We start from the raw sequence: 20,944 nt of genomic DNA, 5'->3' as shown, positions 1-20,944 counted from the left end.
AATTTAACCATTCCACAGCCGCTTCAGAGAACACATTTGTAGCTGAAGGCTCTGTGCACTAGATAGATAGCCCTTGTATTGGGCCTCATGTAAACAGATGAAACTGTACAGCTATAGTTACAATGCATGTTAAAATCAAGTATCATCAGTTATTAATTAAGAACATCCTCTCATAAACATGTAGCTGACCATTCTGACAAATATATTATAGGTGAAGCTGGTCGCAGCACTTGTTATTAAAGTTGGCTGACATGTCCCATTAGAAGATTCTGTTTTTAATTGCTTATAACTTTGCCAAATCTTAACCATTTAAGATGAAATTCTCTATGCTGGATGTCTGCCTCAGAATGGTTTTTTTTTTTTTTTAAATAAAAAGCTGCAGCAAAAGTAACTGATGCAGCTCATGCCAAGAATCAGATTGGGAGAAAAATATGTTGTTTTGTCCTTGTTTTAAAATAAATTAGAACCATTTAATTGCAAACCTCTAGCACCCCTTTTGCCAACCACATGAAAAACTATCCCCAAAAGCCCTCTGAAAACTTCAGTTCACACGTGCTCAGTAGAGTGCTGTTAAAGTTTGGCATGTCAGTTCTGAGATTCCATTTGTACTGAGCATGCTCGATCCCAGGGCTACAGGGGCCCTACAGACCAGAACAGCTGTGGGGCCCTGTATGCTGAGCACTGGACAGTGAGAAGTGAAGAAACTGCCTCTTCAATAGTCTTGATGCCCCCTGCTGGCACCCAGGTAGTGGAGAGGAAAAGGAAAAAAGCTTGATTGAAATGCAGAGGGATGAAAGCTGCACAAGGGATGGGAGGGAGAGGGAAATGAGTGGGGAACAGATCTGCGGTGGGAGGGGGGAAACCAGGCTGAGAAGATACTGGGATGTTCTGGAAAAAGAGCCTGAGTGGAGAGGCAGGGAAGAGGAGGCTGAAGAGGGAGGCTGAGACTGGATGAGGAGCTTGGGGTGGAGAGGAAATTGAGATGCAGTGTCAGATTAATGCATAGGCAAAGTAGGCACATGCCTTGGGCCCAGATTCATGGTGGGGGAGAGGGCCCTGCACAAAGTCACAGTTGCGCTCAGGTTTGGCCCAGCTGCCCTGTGTCATAACCGATGTAGCCAGACCAAATTAGGGTGTGACACACTCATATTATGAGTGTATGTTTCCTTAGGGCCCAGTCAGGAGCAGCCCTAGACTAGCTGCCAGCAACTGGCGCCCTAAGCAAACCATGTAATTGGCACCCCGAACCTCCAAATCCCTCAATGATATTGTGCCACCATTTGGTGCCCCATTGCACCCCATTTAACTTGGCACCCTAGGCAGCCACCTAGTTTGCCTACATGGACAGGCCGCCTCTGGGCCCAGTGATGGGTTAAGCTGGCTCTTCTGACATGAATAGTCATGGTTGGATGGGGAGACAGGACTGGTACAGGATTAAGCTTGAAAGGGTCCATGGGCAAGAGGGGTCAGACACTGGAGAGGGGATAAAAGAGTTTGTGCCCTCTAAAGCATATTCCACTCCAGAAATAGGAATTGCACCCACAATTTCTGAGTCTCCCCATACCTCTGCTGGCAAAGTGTGTGTCTGATCCTTCACTAGTCCAGGTTCACATAGAAGTTGACAACCTACTACTGCTGTGAGTTACTCTGGTATCTCAAGTAGCAATGCCTGTGCAATAGAGCTAAAGGTTCTATTCTTGATGCTGAACTACGTGGGAGTCGTAATTCAACATGATTCAATTTATGAGGTTTTTATTTTTTTAATCTTAGGAAATTACACATAAAAACTACATTTCAAAGAAAGATTAATGTTACAAAGTCAAGCACTCAGAAGTTCAGAAATATCAGAAACCAGGTTGTCCTTGCACCCTTAATTTGGCTTTCTTGTGCGTATGCATTATGATACAGTCCTTAATTACATTCTTATATACCATTTTTTCCACAGGACCCCACCTCAATAAATGCACAGGACTGGGGATTAATCAGGGATGTGTAGTGACAGAGGCTGTTGTCTATTGAACCCCAGCCTCATTTACTACACAAACTGGAAGATGTGTAGTGAATGAGGCAGGGAACTGAAGGAAGAGAAAGGACAGTCCTTTGTTAAGGCAGTTGAATGCTGCCCTGGAGAACTGGATTATATCACTGCCTCTGCTACAGAATTCCTAGGTGATTCTGGGCAAGTCACTTAAATCAAACTCAATAGAGATGATTTCTAACCACATGTTTCCTCTTTTTCCGGGGACCAGAAGTGAGACCTTAGGGTCTGATTTTCAGAAGTACCGAGCACTCAAAGCTGCAGCTAAGGTCAGTAGGACCTAAGCTGTGAATATATGGGGTGTCATAAAAATGCTCAGTACTCTTGACAAATCATGTCCTAAATGTCTCAAAATAGGTGCTCAAAATTAGTGGACACCTTTGACCTTGATCTCTCTGTGCCGCAGTACTGCAACTGTCAAAGGTGGAATCATGCTTCCCCATCACCGGGATGTTGCAAAAATAAAGTAAGATTTGTGAAGCACTTGGATGCCACAGTGAAAAGCTCCAGAGAAAAGTCAATGAGGTAATTAATAATTTAATATCCAGAGAGAGTTTGAATGGTGCGTAGTAAATAAAGCATGGGACCACACATTGAGCAATGAGGTATAACAAGATATCGAGCTGCTCATTCAGTTAGTACTGACCATCTGGTGAACATTTTAACTGGCTTATTTTTTGGAACAGAGCCCCACTTGTAAAAGGGATCAAAAGGTAAGAATGTCAGAAAAGAAATTATGCTATAGTTTATATCACTTTCCTGAGAAGCCTGCAACTGAACAGCTGTCTTTTTCTCTGATGAGATCAGTGGAAGCACCAGGGACAATGTTTTCTCGACTTAAATTAGGAAGTATCTGTCATATAATTTCCATGAGAGTTCCCTGGCTCTAAAATATGCGCTCTTCCTGATCCATCATAATCTGGATTTCTCGATCATTCTGCAAAGCCTACTATTTCCCCTGAGCACTTGGATGGGGGTTGATCTGAGGGTAGAGGCAAGTAAAATATGGGATTATTGTTTTGCTAGTTTTGCTGGCAGGTATGATGGTATATTATATGATCAGTCTAACTTGATCTACAGTATTGTGCAGCATTTGGCACCTTTTGTCATTTTAATTGGTGTTGAGCCAAAGAGAGGCACTTTCAATGAAACTGAACAAAATGACATTAATTTTGGAGACATTGGTAGCAGCCTCATAGTTAAAGCTGGATTTTAAATTTAGTTCTAAGTTCTGTTTCCAAGATGCCTTATACCTTTCTAATGGAATAACCAATTTGTTTGCAGATTGAAATGCTGCCTATACAAGGACATGAGAAGATTTATATGACAGTCTGGAAAGTGACCGATGTTTATTTGCTCTTTAATCGCAATTTTAACATTTTATGTTATCTCTCCAGTACCTTAACCTTTTTGGATCCCAGTGTTCTCAGCAGTGATAGGTTTTGAGAACCTCAGGCCTCGTGCAGATGCAGAGGTCCTCAGGAACCAGGTATTTTCAACTCATGAGCCATTTTCTAGGGAATTATTTAGGAATCTTAACTTGTATGGGTTAGAACCATAGAGAACAAGAAGACCTGAAGCTTTTGTAGCCTCTAGTTTTCAAGCTTTGGTAAACTAAGTTAGTTTTTATAGCTCTTAGCTTTAGCTTCTTCTAAGTTCACCAGCTCCCACTCCAAAATTGAGGAACCTGGACCTGAACTGTCTTGGCATGCCAAAGGCAAGTCTGGTCATTTTTTCCTACCACCAGGTCATCAAGGAAGGGTGTGAATATAATAATCAAGTCTTAGAGAATACAACACCATATGTATCTTTAGAACAGTAATACAGGTTGGACCTCCCTGGTCTGGCACTGTCAGGACCTGACTGGTCCCAGATGAAGGATTTTGCTGGACCAGGGGAGGTCATATCTAGACGCCTGCTATTAGCCCCCACCCCCAGCCCTGGACCAGCTGCAGGCCCCACTGCTCTGCTGGTCCCTGCCATGCCAGGCAGCCCTGCTATAGTGTGCCGTGCTCCTGGCTCTGCCGGGCAGCCCCTCTAGGGTACGCCTGGAAGCCCAACTGTGGGGAGCCAGACTACTGGCCCCGCTGGTAGATCACTGCCAGTAGCCTGCAGCCCTGCCAGCCCACAGGGCTCCTAGGCACCAGTGCTTCACTGGGACTCTCTGGTACTGGAACATCCGGACCAGAGAGTCCCGGTGTACAGAGGTTCAACCTGTACTGCATTTGTAACCCTGATTTATTTTACCATGTGATTGTTATTTGATTACTATCCCATATATCTTAATAAAATTAATTGTCATACCCCCAAGGGTCCTTTGCATATATTGTATAGCCTGATTCTGGAACCTTATTATCTTCTGATCAGATTAATTGGTGGGCCTATAACACACACTATCCAAATTAATATTGTTAACCTCCTAAATCAGGTAATACTTGACAAGGTGGATTTGCGATGCCTGGTTATTTTCCACTATTCTTCATGATTCTGCAGGACAGCCCTATAACTGTTTTGACCTAGCACTAGGAGGTTTATATATGCAGTTAAACCAATTCTGTATTTACTACTGTGTGTCTAACCTGGTTGCAATTCTTAATGAAGATCTTGGACTGTTGGCTTTCAGTATGCTATTTGTCCAGTCAGGACAAATTATAACAAATGCTTATTTCATCTGTGAACAGTCCATCTGTGCACAGGTTGGAATTTGTGCAACTGTTGACAGATTAGGCAAGAGGGTGTCCTGAGGAAATGACATTTTTTTATGGTTAGATAATTTTCCTTCAGAGTTTGTTTCCCTAACTCCCCTTGGAACACCATTACAAAGGCAGAGGTAAGGATGGAAGCTGGGATCATTACCGAAACAGTTTAGGTGCTTTGGATGCTTTTACTGTGATTTTTCCATCCTTTCAAATGTTTGAGATTTTTCTAACGTTTATTTTTTCCTTGTTTTTGATTGTTTATTAATAGATAAATACTGCATTCTTGCAAGGGTATTTCAACTTTTAGGTTACCAATATAGATATTCTCAACTTGAACTCCAACTTTTTGTCTGAGAATTAATTAACCATAACTTCACTGAGGATTTGCTTGCCTGAAATACACAAGATTTGACATATTAATGGTACATTATCTTAGAGGACAGAGCGTTTGAATTTTAAATGGTTCTTTAGTTCAAAACAACTATAAAATGTCCAGTTATGAATCTTTGTCCATTTGATTAGTGTGTCATAATCTAGCAAAAATGCTGTAAATGGAATAAATATTGACAAGTAGCTTCTTCAAAAACATCCCTGTTGAGAGATCTGAAATGCCACTATCCCCTGCCTCGTGCACGAATTGCTGTGAGTGACAATACACAAAATATGTGGGGGCCCTGGTGGAATAATTTGATCCCCTCAGTCCAGTGCTAAGGAAATGCATGGCCATGCTGCAACTCTATCAGCACAGTTGGAACTGAGCTCTGCAGAGATGTGGACTGAATGAGCATGAAGAAGGAACTTGAATTTTACTTTTAGAGGTGGTCCCTCCAGCTCAGCAATGAGGCATACTTGCTGAGGAATTAATGGAAAGCTTGCATCCTGATTCAGGGGTTTTCAAACTTTTTTTTTCTCATGATCCAGTTGAAGAAAATTGTTGATGCCCACGACCCAGCATAATTTGACTGGAGTGTGGGCTCCAGAATGGGTCTGAGGATGAGAGCTTTATGCTCTAGGAAAGGGCTCCAGCTTTGGGGGGGGGGAGTCAAAGCTGGGGCAGGAGGGGCTTACCTTGAGCGGCTCCCTATCAGCAGTGCAGCAGGTGTGCTAAGGCAGGTTTCCTGCCTCTCCTGGCCATGCTGCACCCCAGAAGTAGCCAGCAGCAGTTTCCCAGCCAATGGGCCTGTGGAGCTAGTGCTCAAGGCAGGGGCAGTGCAGGGAGCCCTGTATGCTCTCCCTGCCTCCCACTCCCACTCCCACCCCAGGAGCTGGTGCCAGGATGGGCAGGTAGCTGCCTTAACCCCTTCTATTGATCACTCTGCAGCAACAAGACTCAGTGCCTCACTTTCCACAACCCAGTCCTGGGTCGTGACCCCTAGTGTGAAAACCACTGTCCTGACTACCCCTTCAGTGTCTGTCCAGTGGACAAACTCCAGGTCTTTCAATAAGGTGCTTGTGTATTCACTTCAAAAATACAGACAAAAACAACACCCAAAATAAAAAGGAAAAGAGATTAAATTAAATGGAAATATTGTAACCAAGACTTACCGGGTCACCATTCTGGGTGTCACAATGTAGTTTATTTTGGTCAAAATATATAATTCTCCGGGCTTGCAAGACTAAAATCAAAGCCTCTTTCCCTTCTGTTCTTTATTCTTCTACCAATAAAAAGATGCTACAGAAAATGGATTGACATGAAAACAAAGAAAAATAAAAAAATGTGGAAAAGTCTGATTTGAAAAGTCAATACATTTCTACTTTACCTTGCAGGGATGATATGTATAACCACCATTATTGGGCATTATCAAAATTTAAATACCTTAATTATAGCATGTTCTTAGTTTTAACAATTATAGCAGTGCCTCTCCCTCCTCAGATATTTTCTCTATACATAATGTAAAAGAGGACAGCAACTCTGGGTCAACGTGCTTATAAGCATATCTGTGACCCTCCCAGGATGTTATAAGGCCAGATTGCCCCTTCTCTGGGAAAAGTAAAAGGTGGAGGGGATTTCCTCCTGGTGTTTCTTCCTCACGGTCCTGATAGAGCAGTGGTCCCCAACCATTTGGGGTTGCCGGGCACCAGGGGGCGTGGCCGTTCGCCCGCCGGGTGCCTAGGGGGTGGGGCCCCCCCGAGCGGGGCCCTCCCTCATAGCCGCATTCCCGGGGCCGGCGCTGACGCTCTCTCCCAAGCTCCGTGCACCCGGGGCCGGCGCTGGCGCTCTCTCCCCTCCCTCCCCCATGCGCCGCGGGGGGTCAATCCGCGGCGCCCCTGGGGCCGGCGCTCACCGTGCGCCACGGGCCCGGGCTGGCTCCGGCACCGCGCATGCACTACGTGCCCGGGGCCAGGCCAGCCCTGAGCACTTGGCGGGCGCAGACAAATGCCCCCGCGGGCGCCATGGCGCCCGCGGGCACCGTGTTGGGGACCACGGTGATAGAGGGATGAGGCTTGCTCCATGGAAGGGAGAAGTCACCCTCACACATCAAGAAGCCCTCTAGATCTGAGGGATGCCAAGCAAACTGTGAGGTGCTTCTGTGCTGGTTCCATACTTCAGAGGCCTCCTCTTAGTTCCCTGGCATTGTGGCTCTGTACCCATGTTGCCAGGGATTATGCCTATCCATGGTTTATTCCTGGCCACACCCTTCCCCCACTTGGAAGGGGATTTTATGGGTCACATTCAGAGATGAACCTATGAAAGATTAAACTAATGTGATACACTAGATCTCTCAGGATGTATGGTATGCCAACTTTGAATCCCTCAGAAGTCCCTTACACTTAATTAGACTCTGACTTCCTGAGACTCATTTTGACTCACATCCACTGACTAAACCTCACTCCAATCCTTAGATATCTTTGAATTTGATCCTCTGGGTCTGGGTGTAAGGGAGCCTTTGGGAATATAAATTAACATAACACACACTCCAAAGGGCCATAAGAGAAGAGTGAAATGAGCTGTGGAAAAAAAATTAACGAGTGGATGGATGCAAGAATGTACAAATTAATGGAAAAATGCTATACCCTCCCCTTACACCTTTCTGTATTGTCATCTGATATTGAGCATGTAAATGACACCAACACAAACTCACTTCGGTATAGATAAGTGAATATAAGTAGGTCCAAGAGGGGCTGACTATAGAACAGGGGTTCTTAACCAGTGAGGTGCGCCTCCCCAGGGAAGGGGTGAAGGGGATACAAGGGAGGTGTGAGGTGCCTCCCAGAAAATTTATCGCAATTGCCTTCTCACTGGATAAAATTCTAAAGTTTAGATTTCTTCATAATTAATATTATAAATTAGAATTATAAACATTAATTTCTTATTAACTTCTAGAGATCGGCACATTACAATAGCAGTGCGAATCAATCAGGCCTATGTGACGACACACTACAATATCAGTACACGAGCATTGCCGACTTTCATCTTCAAATATTATGTAAATTTGTTAGGAAAAGGTTCAAAGTAAAAAGTTCATATTATTCATTTAGGCATTGTAACAGGGTTCACTCACCCCACAGCACCACCAGCCGTCGGACTTGGGAATTAGCTCGGATGGCTGCGTCCAGCGTCCAGCTGGTTCGCCAGGTCCCAGGGTTCAGGCAGGCCTCGGGGTTCGAGCCGGGCCTTCAGCTCAGGCCGGTCCTCCGAATCGCCAGGCACCAGTAGAGCCTTGGGTTCCTCTAGGTCAGAGGGTAGCCCTGTTGGCCAGCTTGGCCAGGCCTCGGCAGCCCAGGCAGGGAAGCCTTCACTGGCCTGAGGAAAGGCAGCTGTGAGAGGCCCGGGCCAGGTATCAGTCTGATCAGTCAGGAGCTCTGGGCAGGTCTCTGTCTCCCTCAGAGGCTGGGCCCCGACTGAGCTCCCTGGCAGAGTTCTTATAGTCCTAGCCACGCCCCTCAGCTTCCTGTCAGGTGAGGGGGCACAGCTAGGCTGTACACAAAATGGCTCCCAGAAGGGTGTGAACATGAAGTTCACTTTCAGGGGAGGTGTGAAGGTAAAAAGGTTAAGAATCCCTGCTATAGAAGGATCTGACTTACCCAACCCTACACATCATCTATAAATATGGAAGATCTAAACTGAAATGAATGTTATTTCCAGCCTTCTCATTTGTTGCACTAACAGCATCTTCTCCAATGTGCCCTCAGTCCATCCTCTAATATCCCCTTTGTTCTATTGCAGCATGCAAAAGAAAAGAACAAGAACATGGGAAAGACAGAGGGAATACACCCAAAAAGCCTCGGTTGGTCTTCACGGATGTCCAGCGTCGAACTCTCCACGCAATATTCAAGGAAAATAAGCGTCCCTCCAAAGAATTACAAATCACCATTTCCCAGCAGCTAGGGTTGGAGCTGAGCACCGTCAGCAACTTTTTCATGAATGCCCGGCGGAGGAGTCTGGATAAGTGGCAAGACGAGGGCAGCTCCAATTCAGGCAATTCATCCTCTTCATCAAGCACTTGTACCAAAGCATGAAGGAATAACCACAAACTCAACCTCGGTGGAAAAGCTTTAAAAATAAATAAATAAATAAAAACCAGGACCTCGAGATAGCAGGTTTATACTTAGAACTATTTGAGAAAAAAAAGTTATTTATAAGTCCAAAGAAACCAAAGACTTATTTCACCTGCATTATGACTTTGTTCTGAGACACACACTTTAGTAGGACGACAACTTGCAAAAAAAAAAAGGAAAAGAAAAAGAAAAAAGAAACAAAACAAAAAATCGGAACGAGAAGAAAGAAACCACTGGTCTTACACCTTCATCCATGATCATTTTCACCGTATTTGGCTTGTTTAGTGGTTTGGAGCATAGTGATTTCTTGTCATTGAATGGACATCTTTTCAGATATGGCTCTTCATTTCCACAGATATTGCCATGAAGGTGTATGGTGTATCCGTAGTGCGTACACACCAGTGGTTAGGGACTTAGTCAGGGCTTGTCTTCAGAAAAGGTTGTGTCATAGCATGACCAACCTAGCATGGAGTCGTCTGAATTCATTGAACGGTAGTGTGATTTTTGCTGTTTTATTGTTTGAACTTAGCTAATGCAACACCTGGAAACAAGTTCAAACTACGCAAAGAAATTTTGAATGATACCTAAACCAGTGCATTCTCTTTGTTTGTTAAGGAACGTTCAGATTTTTTAAAAAGCGAAACAATAGTCCATTCATTAAAAAGAATCGCCTAGCTACCAAAGAATACATTTAATATTATATTGCAGGTATTTTATTGCAATGATTTTAATATTCCAAAGCTATTTTTACACAAAATACTATGTAGAGTTATAGGTATAAACTAATCTAACTGTATAACACATAAAACCTGTAATCAAGACTGTTATTTGCAATTATTAAACCACTTCAATATTTGTTTCCATGACAGGCAAGAAAGAATGTCATTGTAGGAGCAGCAACTAATGTCACAGTGTCATAGCACAGATGCTGATACTGGGATCCTGTTCCCACTGAAATCAGTGAGAGTTTTGCCATTGGCTTCAACAGAAGGAGGATGTGGCCTTTATGTGCATGGCTGATGTGATATTTGCCATTTATGCAGACTTTTATTACACTGTTACTGGCTGACATTGCTGAAAGCTCATCTACTCAAAGGGTGTCAAAAGACCATCTTTCCCTACTAGCTATTTTAGATATGTTCCCCGGCAATATCATCTAGATTCCAAACATTTGATTCCCAATGTCATTAATTTTGTACGTACAAATTGAAAGTATGAATCAATGTACAGAGTCCAATTCTGCCCCATTGTCATTGAAGTCTACGCCATTAATGAGAAAGGGAATAGAACGAGACATGTAGACGAACATGCTTTTGGGACCAAATTCTTTTTCCATTGCAGATTATGGCAAAACTCCTGTTGACTTCATTGGGAGTAGCTCCATGGAAATTACAGTAGTGCTTTTTGAAGGGGTGCGACATGAAGTCAATAGTTGGAGCTCTGTAAGAGTGGGCTATGGCCCTTTGGTTTCTGGATTTGTACCTGCTTACTAGGCTAAGTTTTTATTCCAGTACATTCTTTCTTGCATGTCTGTTAGCCAGGAAAAAATGCATGAAATAGTTTACAATTTGTAGTTGAAAAGCTTTAAGTGCTCTGTTGCTAACAGAACTTTCAGTGAACTGAAATTGTTCCATTCTTATTGTGATAAAATCAAAAGGAAAACAGTGCAACATCTGCATATAAAACTCTAGTGCAGAGGGGGAAAGATTTTACATGTACCTGTTAGATCTCTAACTGGTATTTCAAATTACTATAGCAAAACTCCCAAGCATACCAAATTCTAAAGTGAGCAAATATGCAGATATATGTCCCATTGCTAGGATAAGAAATCTGTAATCTTACTTATACCTGTCTCTTAAAAAAATTCAAGGTAAACTAGAACCCAACATTTATCATCATGGTTGGTTCTTTTTTCTTATGATAAAGTCCAATTAAAACACTAAAAACTAAGAAATTAGGCAACTTTGCAGCACCATCTATTTCTCAAGTTAACCATGTTTGCTCAAGTTTCAGGCTATCCAGTTTATGTTAAATGAGAACAGGAAGTTTGTCACTAAATATTTCTCAATAATTTTCCTATGTTAAATTCATCTTTTTAAAAACTGATGATGCAATTGTTTAATGAAATGTGATCCATGAATATTAGAATATCTAGTTTACCTTAAATTCTAGCATGATTTATTTTAAAAGGCTCTTTTCCCAAATACATAATACTGAAGTGGAAATGTTAATGGGAAGACATAACCTCATATTTAAAGTATTATAAATGCAGTCTCATTAATGTAATATTGAAGAGGACAACCATAACTAACATTTTGCTTTCTCCAGGAAAACACTGCTTTGTAAGTTACTTATAATTTAGAAAGAAAGCCTTATTTATTTAAAACTTGAGAATTTAAAAATGCAGGGAAATTCAAAGTACATTACCACATTTTTAGTATTTCCATTGTAATGTGTCTTGAGACTATTTGCTAAAACCAAAGAAAACTTTCATACCAGCATTGGATTTGCACCCAATATGCAATTTCAGGATCTCTTGCTACGTACATATGTACACACACAAACACACACAAACTAATGCACAAGTTAAAGCCTAAAAGTGTTTTTATGTCTGTTTAAGCATGCTTAAACCTTTTGTTTTTTGTAAGCCATTAAGAACAAAGTCTCCCTTCCCCTAAGCAATATGCTAAACACACTTTGAATATGGTGAGAACACACACTTCTCTTTAGCTAGTTTCTAAACATGAAGCAAAATACATATGAAAACCTTCATCCTGTTTATAAAGCTAGTTTATCCCTCAGGATACTGCTCCATTGCACTGACAATAGACCATTTGGTGCACCCGGATTCTTATTATTTATTGTCTTTAGTAAAGGTCATCCATGAAAGTTATTTTTTTTCCCCAAGTTGCACTTAAACTTTTATGTAAAGGACAAAATCCACCTGGCTCACTGTAGTCAATGGGAGTCTTGCTACTGACTTCAGTGAGGCCAGGATTTCATCCAAAGATTTCCTGGAAGAATGGAAGTTAGCATTAGACTCACAAATTACCACTGAGCCACCGGCTCAGAATCTAAGAGTGACACGAAACAGTTTTGAAAGGAAGCATAGTGGAAAAAGTTTGGAAACACCAAGAAATTGGGATTCAGTCAATTGCTGGTGCACTCAGTTCCTGAAGTGCATCCAAAAATTACTATTATTGATCCAAAAGAAGGGGGGTGACAAAGAGGTTGAAGGTTTTAATCCATCCACATCATAAACTACATCAGATTGACAGGAAAAAAATCAACATTGCTGCTTTTTGGCTCCCACACTACTGTCCAAGGGCCTCATCCTATTGTCCTTACTCAGGGCAAAAGCAAAAGTAAAATGAAAACATCTACAATAGGGGTTGTTGTCTGGGGTTCATTCCAGCACATTTTTAAGTCAATGGCAAAATTGCAGTTGACTTCAGTGCACCACATTTCATCATGCTTACCCATGCTGAGTGGAATCTTCCTCCATGAGTGGTCTATTGGATTCACTGGGGTTGCTCGTGGAAATACATGCTACTCAGTGTTCTGAAGGGTCACAGTTTCGCTTATTGAGAGCAGGATAGGCCCTGAAAAGGACTTCAGAATCAGGCCTCAACATCAGTGGGCATTCTGCCCAAAGGGGACTACCAGTCCTTGGAGGGCAAGAAAACATGGCTGATCTTGTTATACCAAAGAATCCTAGAACACTTCTCCTCACCCAAGTTGTAAAGAAGGTATTTTCCCCATGAAAGGTATTACTTCCTCCTCCTTCTCTTTCTCCTATCCTCCTCTTTCTCCTCCTTTGTACATAAGGATGAAAACTATGCATTTAGCAAACAAAGAGAAAGCACTTATCCTTTTTCTATCTACCTGTGTTTAGGGTGCATTCAAAGTCCCAGAGGCTAATTTTGAGACTTTGCTTGGCCTTCTGGTTTATTATTGTGGTGTGGTTAGCTTTACAATACATTTGGTAACTATTTCCTAAAGACAAAGAAGCAAAAGGTAAGGAATAGCTACTTCCATGTGTTTAAAAAAAAAAGAAAAAAAGAAAAAAAGTGTGTAAAGATCTACTATTTATAGTGTGAACCAAAGACGCTACCTCACTCGATTTCCATTGGTGATTTTAATCACATTGATGATACCAAAGAATACCAAAGATTTTTCATGCACGGCCTTGGTCTGTAAAGGGAACTCAGTCTCCTTCTTAAATACCCTTCACCTTTCCCCTTCCTCAACTTTCACTCAATGTGTAAACTTGTCTTCATTCTTAATAATAGTGATAATAATCTTATGAATACTACTCTTACTACAACTGCTACTACTGATGATAATGACGATAATAATAATAAAGCTCTAGGCAAACATGTTGCAAACTTTGTAAACTCATAGGACGAGTGCCTTGCTTGAACCAAAGTGTTAAACCGCTGTTGACCTCTTTATCTCTCACCTTATACTCTTTGAATACCTCAGCCTGTTAGAAAGGCCACTAATGAAAAAAAAGGAATAATTCTTCACCGTGGTGCTTTTTGCCGTGCAACCATGCAATTAAACTTTCTTTGATACCAAAGGAAATTTTTTTTTCCACTTTCTTGCTGACAAACCAAAGGTTCCTTCTTCTCTCCCCTTGAAAGCAGCTTGAGTCCCTCCATTCAGACAGGCCGTGCATTGCTTTTACCAATTTCTCCAAATACCTCATAGTAATAAATCGTTAGGGTTATGTTGTATAGAGAGTTTATGTGATAAGGCAGAACTTACTAGTTTGATAATTGTTAAGGTTACTTAAAAAAGTTTTATAACTCTTATTTATTTTGTAGGGGGTTGTTTTGTTTGTATTTTTATTATTATTATTATTAATTATTATTATTATTGTTTGGGTTTCTTTCTTTCCCTTCATTTCTTTTGGCAGAACTGCTCTGTTATACTCAAGGAAGATCTTATTCCTGGAAATATTTCAAAGGTTGGGTAAAGATTGTTGTTTGCAAAGAATGCAAGAAAGGGAGAAAATATATATATATATATGGCTTTGATTCTTTTTGTTTAAATTAGGATGCTTTTTGTGTTTGCTAGTCAATGTTCTTTTTACAGGGTAAAAATATTCTCTGCTGTGATAAATGGGTTCTTATTTTTTTCTCTATAATGTGCTGTGATTTTTAATTTAATTAAATTTTGTATATGCTTATTTAATCACTGCTTTAATTTATGACTATGTAGTGAAAAAATGTATATAGTAGATTCAAAAATGGCCAAAGCTTTGTGTTACAATCTTTTTGTTCTTGATGCTGAGATAGCTGAAGGCGAGTGCTTCTCTTGACTGCAGGGTGTATCTTCAGACTTGTCTTAGCATGCACTTCAACGTGTTACAAACACTGCCAGGTCCCCCACCTCCCAGAAAACAAACAAACAAACAAACAAACAAAACTTGTACATGCCAAAATGAGTGTTTCAAAGTAGTACTTTTGTCACTTAGAAAGCAGAAAGGCAATGTTAGTGTGTTTTTTCCTTTAATTTATTTGTCTTTTCTAGGAAAGTTATTTTGTGGGTAAGACCTGCATATCCAAAGAATTTAAAAGTTGTTTAATGTTTAAAAGCACTGGCATTTGTGAGAGACTTTGATTTGTTTGGGGTTTGATTTGCCATTCGCACGGGTATAGCAAGTAGAGGGCGTAAAACTTTGGAGAAAAGCTAACTTGAATTTGGAAATTCTCTTCAATACATGATACAGTTTTCACCAAGCGTTCCTCTTCCCCATCTCTCCCCTTCTCCTCCCCTTCCCCCCAAAAAAACCCTGCTCAGCTAGGCTAGGGGGATGATGCTGCAGGCAGGATAAAGGTACCTACATGGTGATATACTGAGGGCAGGCTCCTGTTGCTTCCATTGAAGTCAATGGGGAAAGTTTCACTGCATTCAGCTGGGCAAGATGGAGCTCTGAGAAGCCTGTATTAAGAGCAGCTGGTCTGCCAGACACCGTTATTAGGTATGTATTTTGGAGCAAAGCAGGACAGTTTCTCGGTTCCATCTAGCTTGGAAATATTTTCACGGAGCATGAGTTTTAATTCCTCCTCAGCCCCTAAGAAAATCGGCAGAATAAACGTTTAGGTTCCAATCAGGGCAAGCCCTTCTGCTTTGAGCAGAAAATTAGCTCCAATAAAGGCAGTGGGACTACACCCTATCTTGAAGTTAGGCATGTGCTCTAGGCCTTGCTTCTGTAAAGCACTTCAACACAGGTTTAAGAGATTTCCTAAAAAGGAGGATTAAAGGCTTTTGAAAGTTATGGCCCAGGTCCCCAGTGGTATTTAGGGTCCTAAACAATGGAAGTTAGCTGTCTGAATACCTTTGTGGATCTGGACCTAAGTGCTTTGCCAGATCAGGGCCTTCAGAATTTGAGAAGAAAGTCATCCTCTGAAGAGGCCCAGCATAAGGTTAATCCAGTCACTGAATCAGGCTAAAAGGGTGGGTAGGCTTTGCCCAAGATTAATTCAATCCCTAGTTGTCTATTTGGTCACTCAACTGACACAAAAGAGAATAGAAATGTATCTTCCCCATCCCCTTACCCTAGACACATGTATTGAATTTTGTACCTTCCCCTATGCCTCGCCTCACTTTTTGTACATCTTTGTAGAACAAAATCAGTTTTGATTGAGAGAAAAAAGAAGGACAATGATAACTCTGCAAAGCTGGTGGTGGCATTGTGGCACAGAAAATACAATGCCATTTACCCGTATTTTATTTTGCCTGAGTGATAAATTCAATTTCAGCTAAATGCCATGTACCAAGGTGATTTGTGATGGGTGTAAATATTTTCTTTTCATGCAAAACAATTATGCTCACAGTGTACCCTGTTTTTATTTTGAAGATAGCTGAAGGGTTCAGGGAGGGACAAGGGAGGAATTTGGGCTTTTGGTCAAAAGTTACACTTTCTTAGATACATTTTTATACTTCAAGTATTGAAATGGAGCAATAAAGATGCTCTGAAATGCAGGATCATTAAATGATCTATTGGTAAGCATTGGCTAATTGTCTGCTTTTAATACATAAACTAATGCCGTGCAATGAGTTTTGTTTCACATAGGGAGGAGACGAAGTAGTAGTCTATTAATCCAACATTAGCTATTAAACAGTGGATGGAACTGTATTTAGAAAATGTTTTCTGTTTAGTATTTTGATTTTTCTTGGTATGTTCTGCATTTATTGCATAATCATTGTGAAATCATTTTAGTTTTGCGGTATGACCCAAACAACAGTATTAAAAGAAAATAAAGTTTAAAGCATTGTCTTTTACTTGCTTCACTAGTTGTCTTCATAACCCTTGTGTCTAGTGTCCAGTCCAAGCTAAACAAACAACCTTCATTCACCTCAGTGCTCCCAAATGATCAAGGTTTTTTCATTAACCTTTTCCTACTCCTCCTCTCTCTTTTCTGCTTTTCCATTCTCAATACACTTTTTGACCTTTAATATTTTTTTCAGTGCAAGTCAGTTTCCACGTTCAAGTTAGCTTGATTGTTCATAATGTAAAAAAGGCGCCAAAGACAATCATCAGGTATAAGATCAGTAGAGATAGGAAATCTTCCAAGAGCGAGAGGGAGTTCTTCCATAGCAATGAAAAAAAAAAGAAAGAAAAAAATGAAAACTTAAGAGAAGATTTTGACTAAACAGACAACTTTGCTGTTATTTTTGGTTTGCCAATTAGAAAGCAGTAGTAGTTTATTCGTTGCATCTGCATTTCATATTAAGTGATTATTGTACCTAATTACAGTTGATTACTAATATTTCCTCAATCTCTCTCTCTCTCTCTCTCTCTCTCTCTCTCTCTCTTAGTCAAGCGCTTCTTCTTCTGTATTTTGTGTATAGCAACAAGTGTAATGCACTAGGCATTATTCTGGTTTGTTTATGGGTATCTCCTGTACTGCGTTAAGATTTCTTTAAGTTCCTTTTTTTAAGCTTTGCTACTGTTCTCACTTTATGCCGTGCAATATCATCTGCTGTGTTTGCTAAGCAAAAAAAGAAAAAGAAAAAAAAAAGCAAGTGATGATGTCATCATGCTTTTCAGTGTTAAAATGTTTCAGCGTTTCTGTAGTCACAAAAGTGTAGTAAATAAAAGGTTGGATTTTCCAGCACTTTAAATTTAGACATTTCTTGCCTTCTTTTGTTTTTCCATCTACAATCACAACATACTAATCTGATGCTTAGGTTTGCTTTGGGAGCAGGATTAATGGGGTATTTCGTGTGCTAGGCTTTCACAAGATAGTATGTGCCACAAAGACACAGCTCATAGAAAGGGGCAAGATATTATTGTATCACCTCAGGAGCATCCCATGGAAGAAACTGTGGTTCAAGGCAACATAGTGCCCTATCTTCTCCCCTCTTGATCCATGTGGGGGAGGTTCTTAGCCTAGACTAGCAGCAAATAATTACCTCCTGTCCATCTACAACAGGGGTGGGCAATAAGTGACCTGTGAGCCAGACATGGTTCTGTAGGCTTAGCTGCTGGTGAGCCTTCAGATACTTTGTTTACCTGAGTGTCCACAGGTACAGCTGATCCCAGCTCCCAGTGGCCATGGTTTGCCAATCCCTGCCAAAGGGAGCTGAGGAAGCCTTGTGGGCCAGGTCACCACTTCCTGCAAAGCATCTGACAAAGTGGTTTTTACACACAAAAGCTTATGTCAAAGTAAATCTGTTAGTCTTTAAGGTGCTCCTCATTGTTTTTGCAGATACAGACGAATGTGGCTATCCCTCTGATAAAGTAATGTATGCCCCCTCACTCCCTCTACACAAGTACATAGATCAATATATGCAAGGGCAGTAGTTCACTTGAATCTGTATCAGCTGTTTAGAAAAAACACCTTGAAGAACAGATGCTATTACTCTTTCCAAATTGTTTATTGGAGGGTCACAGGGCATGTGGGATAATTAATAACTGACTACATGTACAGAGAATGTTACATTTCCAGATAGAATATGAAACCTTGGAAAATGTGGGAAAAATAGTGACAATCTTTTTTTCTCTGATACAGTCACTAATCACTAATTGGGGCCTTTTGGGGAAACTTCTGTTCTAGCTGGAGTTCTATCAATAGGTGAGGTGCAGGGAAATAGTAGAAGATGTAAAGAGCAACACGGCATTAACTCCACAATGAACTGGATGACTAAACATCTGGTTTCTCACCACTCTATAATGCTATGAATATCTGAGACCAGATCCATTGTGTGGTTCTTGGAGCAGAATCTCCCCCTTACAAAATAGGTAGTGAAGGAATAACTTGCATTGTTAGGTCAGCTGGAAGGCCAAGCCCTTAAGTGTTGTAGCAAATGGCATTTTGGGTTCTTAACAGTGATCCCTCAGTCCTGAGCACAGAGGTTGCGAGGGCAGGGTTAGAGAGAGGAACAACTCATAGGTCAAAACTACAAAGCAATTGGAACCTGTCCAGGGACAGGGAAGGTTCATGGAAAGAAGGAGATCTTCAGTGACTTCAAACAGATCTTTCTTCCACCAAATGATCAATCCCCAGACAGGTTTGAGGATAGCAAGAAATATAGGGAAGAAGAACAAGAAGCAAACAAAGGGACAGCTCAAAATTAGTCACCACATGGGCTGGAGCCCATAAGCATAAACTGTGAGCTCTTTTCTCTTCTAGTAACCCTACTCAATTCAATGCACTGTGGCCACTGTCATAAAGAAGCTGAGTGAGGGCTCTGGCTGACTTTGCGGATAACTGCACCTAGACTTTACCTCTTCAACAAGGAGACAACATACCTCTGTGGGGACCTTTTCTTGGGAATGAAGTGAAAACCTAAAGTTTGATAGAAACTGCTGTTCTAGCCTCCCTCCTCTTTGCCCCCATCACTAGACAATATCATCTCCTCCAGTTCTGTGGGGCATTCCAAAGACTTTTGGTCCAGTGCTGAATATCATGGCAACATGGTAGATTACTTTAGCTAGTACAGTGAAAGCTATATACAAAGTCCTTCATTCTAGCTGCACGTCTTCTGTTTTACTTTGGGAATGGAAGCAACAGGGAGAACGCAGCACCTTTCAGGAATCTAAGTCACTTATTCTCCTAGCCATGGCTACCAGGTTACACCTGAAGATGTGATTCTGGGGGGCAGGAACTGTTCTCCTTAGAGATATAATTGTTGTTCTTTTTCTATATATGAAAAGTTGGATCTAGTTAGAGTCAACAAGCTTTTTATTGCTTGTATATTGTAGCTGGTCTTGCACAAGAAAACTAGCTGAGATTTGGGTGCATCTGATTCAACATGACTTACCTTCTGTGACAGTTGCCTCTACTGCACGGTGCTGGTATCGTTTGAAGAGCCACGGTGATGTAGTCCACAGCTTTATGATCCTCAGGGAAAGGAGTTCTATGGATCTATCCAGGTTCTCCCATTGGTACTGTCAACACAGGATCCGAGGCTATGGCCAGATGCCAATGAGAAAAGAAGTAAAACCACATCAAGGCTTTGAGTGGTTAACTAGAAACAAGTGTAGCTGGTGAGCTGGCTTGACCTGTGTGAATGTGAGAAACTTTCTTCAGATTCCTTCAGTTGCTCTGCTGGCCAGAAAACAGCCCTACTTTGCTTTCCTTTCCATTCTGTTCTCTTTCTACAGCATGATCGCTCTGCCCCCTCCCCCCCCCCCCCCGGGCTCCTCCCTCTGGAGCCACACTTTCCCAAAGTCCTGATGTGCTGAGATCAGAGAGAGTATTTATTGTAATTCACTTTTTAAAAATTGAGGAGGAAATCAAAACAATAATTCTGGTACCTTTGCAGCATCATTGCAACAGTGGCAGTCCCTGGAGGCTGGAGAGACAAGGTGGGGGAGGTAAATTTCTTTTATTGGTGAGAAAGAGAAGCTCCCAAGTTTACACAGAGCTCTTTTTCAGGTCTGGGAAACATAGGTGACGTGACTGCTAAGGAGAGACAAAGGGGGGAGACCAGCCACATGACCACTCCCCCCGCCATGATTCCTCCTTGTCACCCCTAACCCAGGGAGGGCTATCCATAGGAGGCTTAGGACACCTCCCTGCTTGAAACCCCACCTCTTCCCATCCCTACTCCACCTCCATACTATCTTTTCCCCACCCAAGCCCCTGTCTCTACTCCACCCCCTTACTACTCTACTCCCCCCCATGATGCAGCCTGGGAAACTAGTGGGGGACCTGGCCCGGCAGCCGGGGTTGCCTTTTGTACTCACTAGTGACAGTGGGAAGTGGAATGACCCAGACCAAGCCTGCTGTGCTCCTCCAGCTCCACTTCCCACCACCGGAGAGTGTAGGGGCAATTCCACTCCTTCCCCCAAACAACGCAGCCAGGAGCCAGGAGAACAGCTCCCCTGTCATAGGACAAAAAGGAGGATGGGGGAAGGATATTCAATTGGTGTTCTGGTTTGGCAGGGGGGCTTTAGTGAAATTGGTGACTTCTAATATCTGATCTCTGTAACCTTGGGCAAGTCACTTTCTCTTTCCATCTGCCCTTCCATGAAAATAAGACAATACCACTTTGCCTCAGAGAGGGGTTTGTGAGGAGTAGCCATTGTCTGTAAGGGTATGTCTACACTACCCCGCTAGTTCGAACTAGGAGGGTAATGTAGGCATACCGCACTTGCAAATGAAGCCCGGGATTTGAATTTCCCGGGCTTCATTTGCATAAGCGGGGAGCCGCCATTTTTAAAACCCCGCTGGTTCGAACCCCGTGC

The 20,944-nt window shown here is 41.9% G+C and overlaps 1 protein-coding gene across 3 annotated transcripts in view; it reads left to right on the top strand.

The window, feature by feature from the left end:
- Positions 1–17,356, top strand: part of ONECUT1 (one cut homeobox 1) — a 45,499-nt gene extending 28,143 nt beyond the window's left edge. Inside the window, exons 2-3 of one of the 3 annotated variants that reach the window (XR_012895780.1) lie at positions 2,445–2,563; positions 8,906–9,041. Coding sequence is in view for 1 of the 3 variants with exons in the window: in XM_006118521.4 (XP_006118583.1) it covers positions 8,906–9,198 (293 nt within the window). In the remaining 2 variants the exon portion in view is untranslated. Of the gene's footprint in view, positions 1–2,444; positions 2,564–3,322; positions 6,926–8,905 lie in introns of those variants that run through there. The other 2 variants (XR_012895781.1, XM_006118521.4) reach the window with 2 other exon arrangements.
- The last annotated feature ends 3,588 nt before the right edge of the window (positions 17,357–20,944 follow it).

Source organism: Pelodiscus sinensis, chromosome 14 (assembly GCF_049634645.1).
Source record: "Pelodiscus sinensis isolate JC-2024 chromosome 14, ASM4963464v1, whole genome shotgun sequence".
NCBI classification, from domain to species: Eukaryota; Metazoa; Chordata; order Testudines; family Trionychidae; genus Pelodiscus; species Pelodiscus sinensis.
This window is presented reverse-complemented; position numbering and strand designations above follow the sequence as displayed.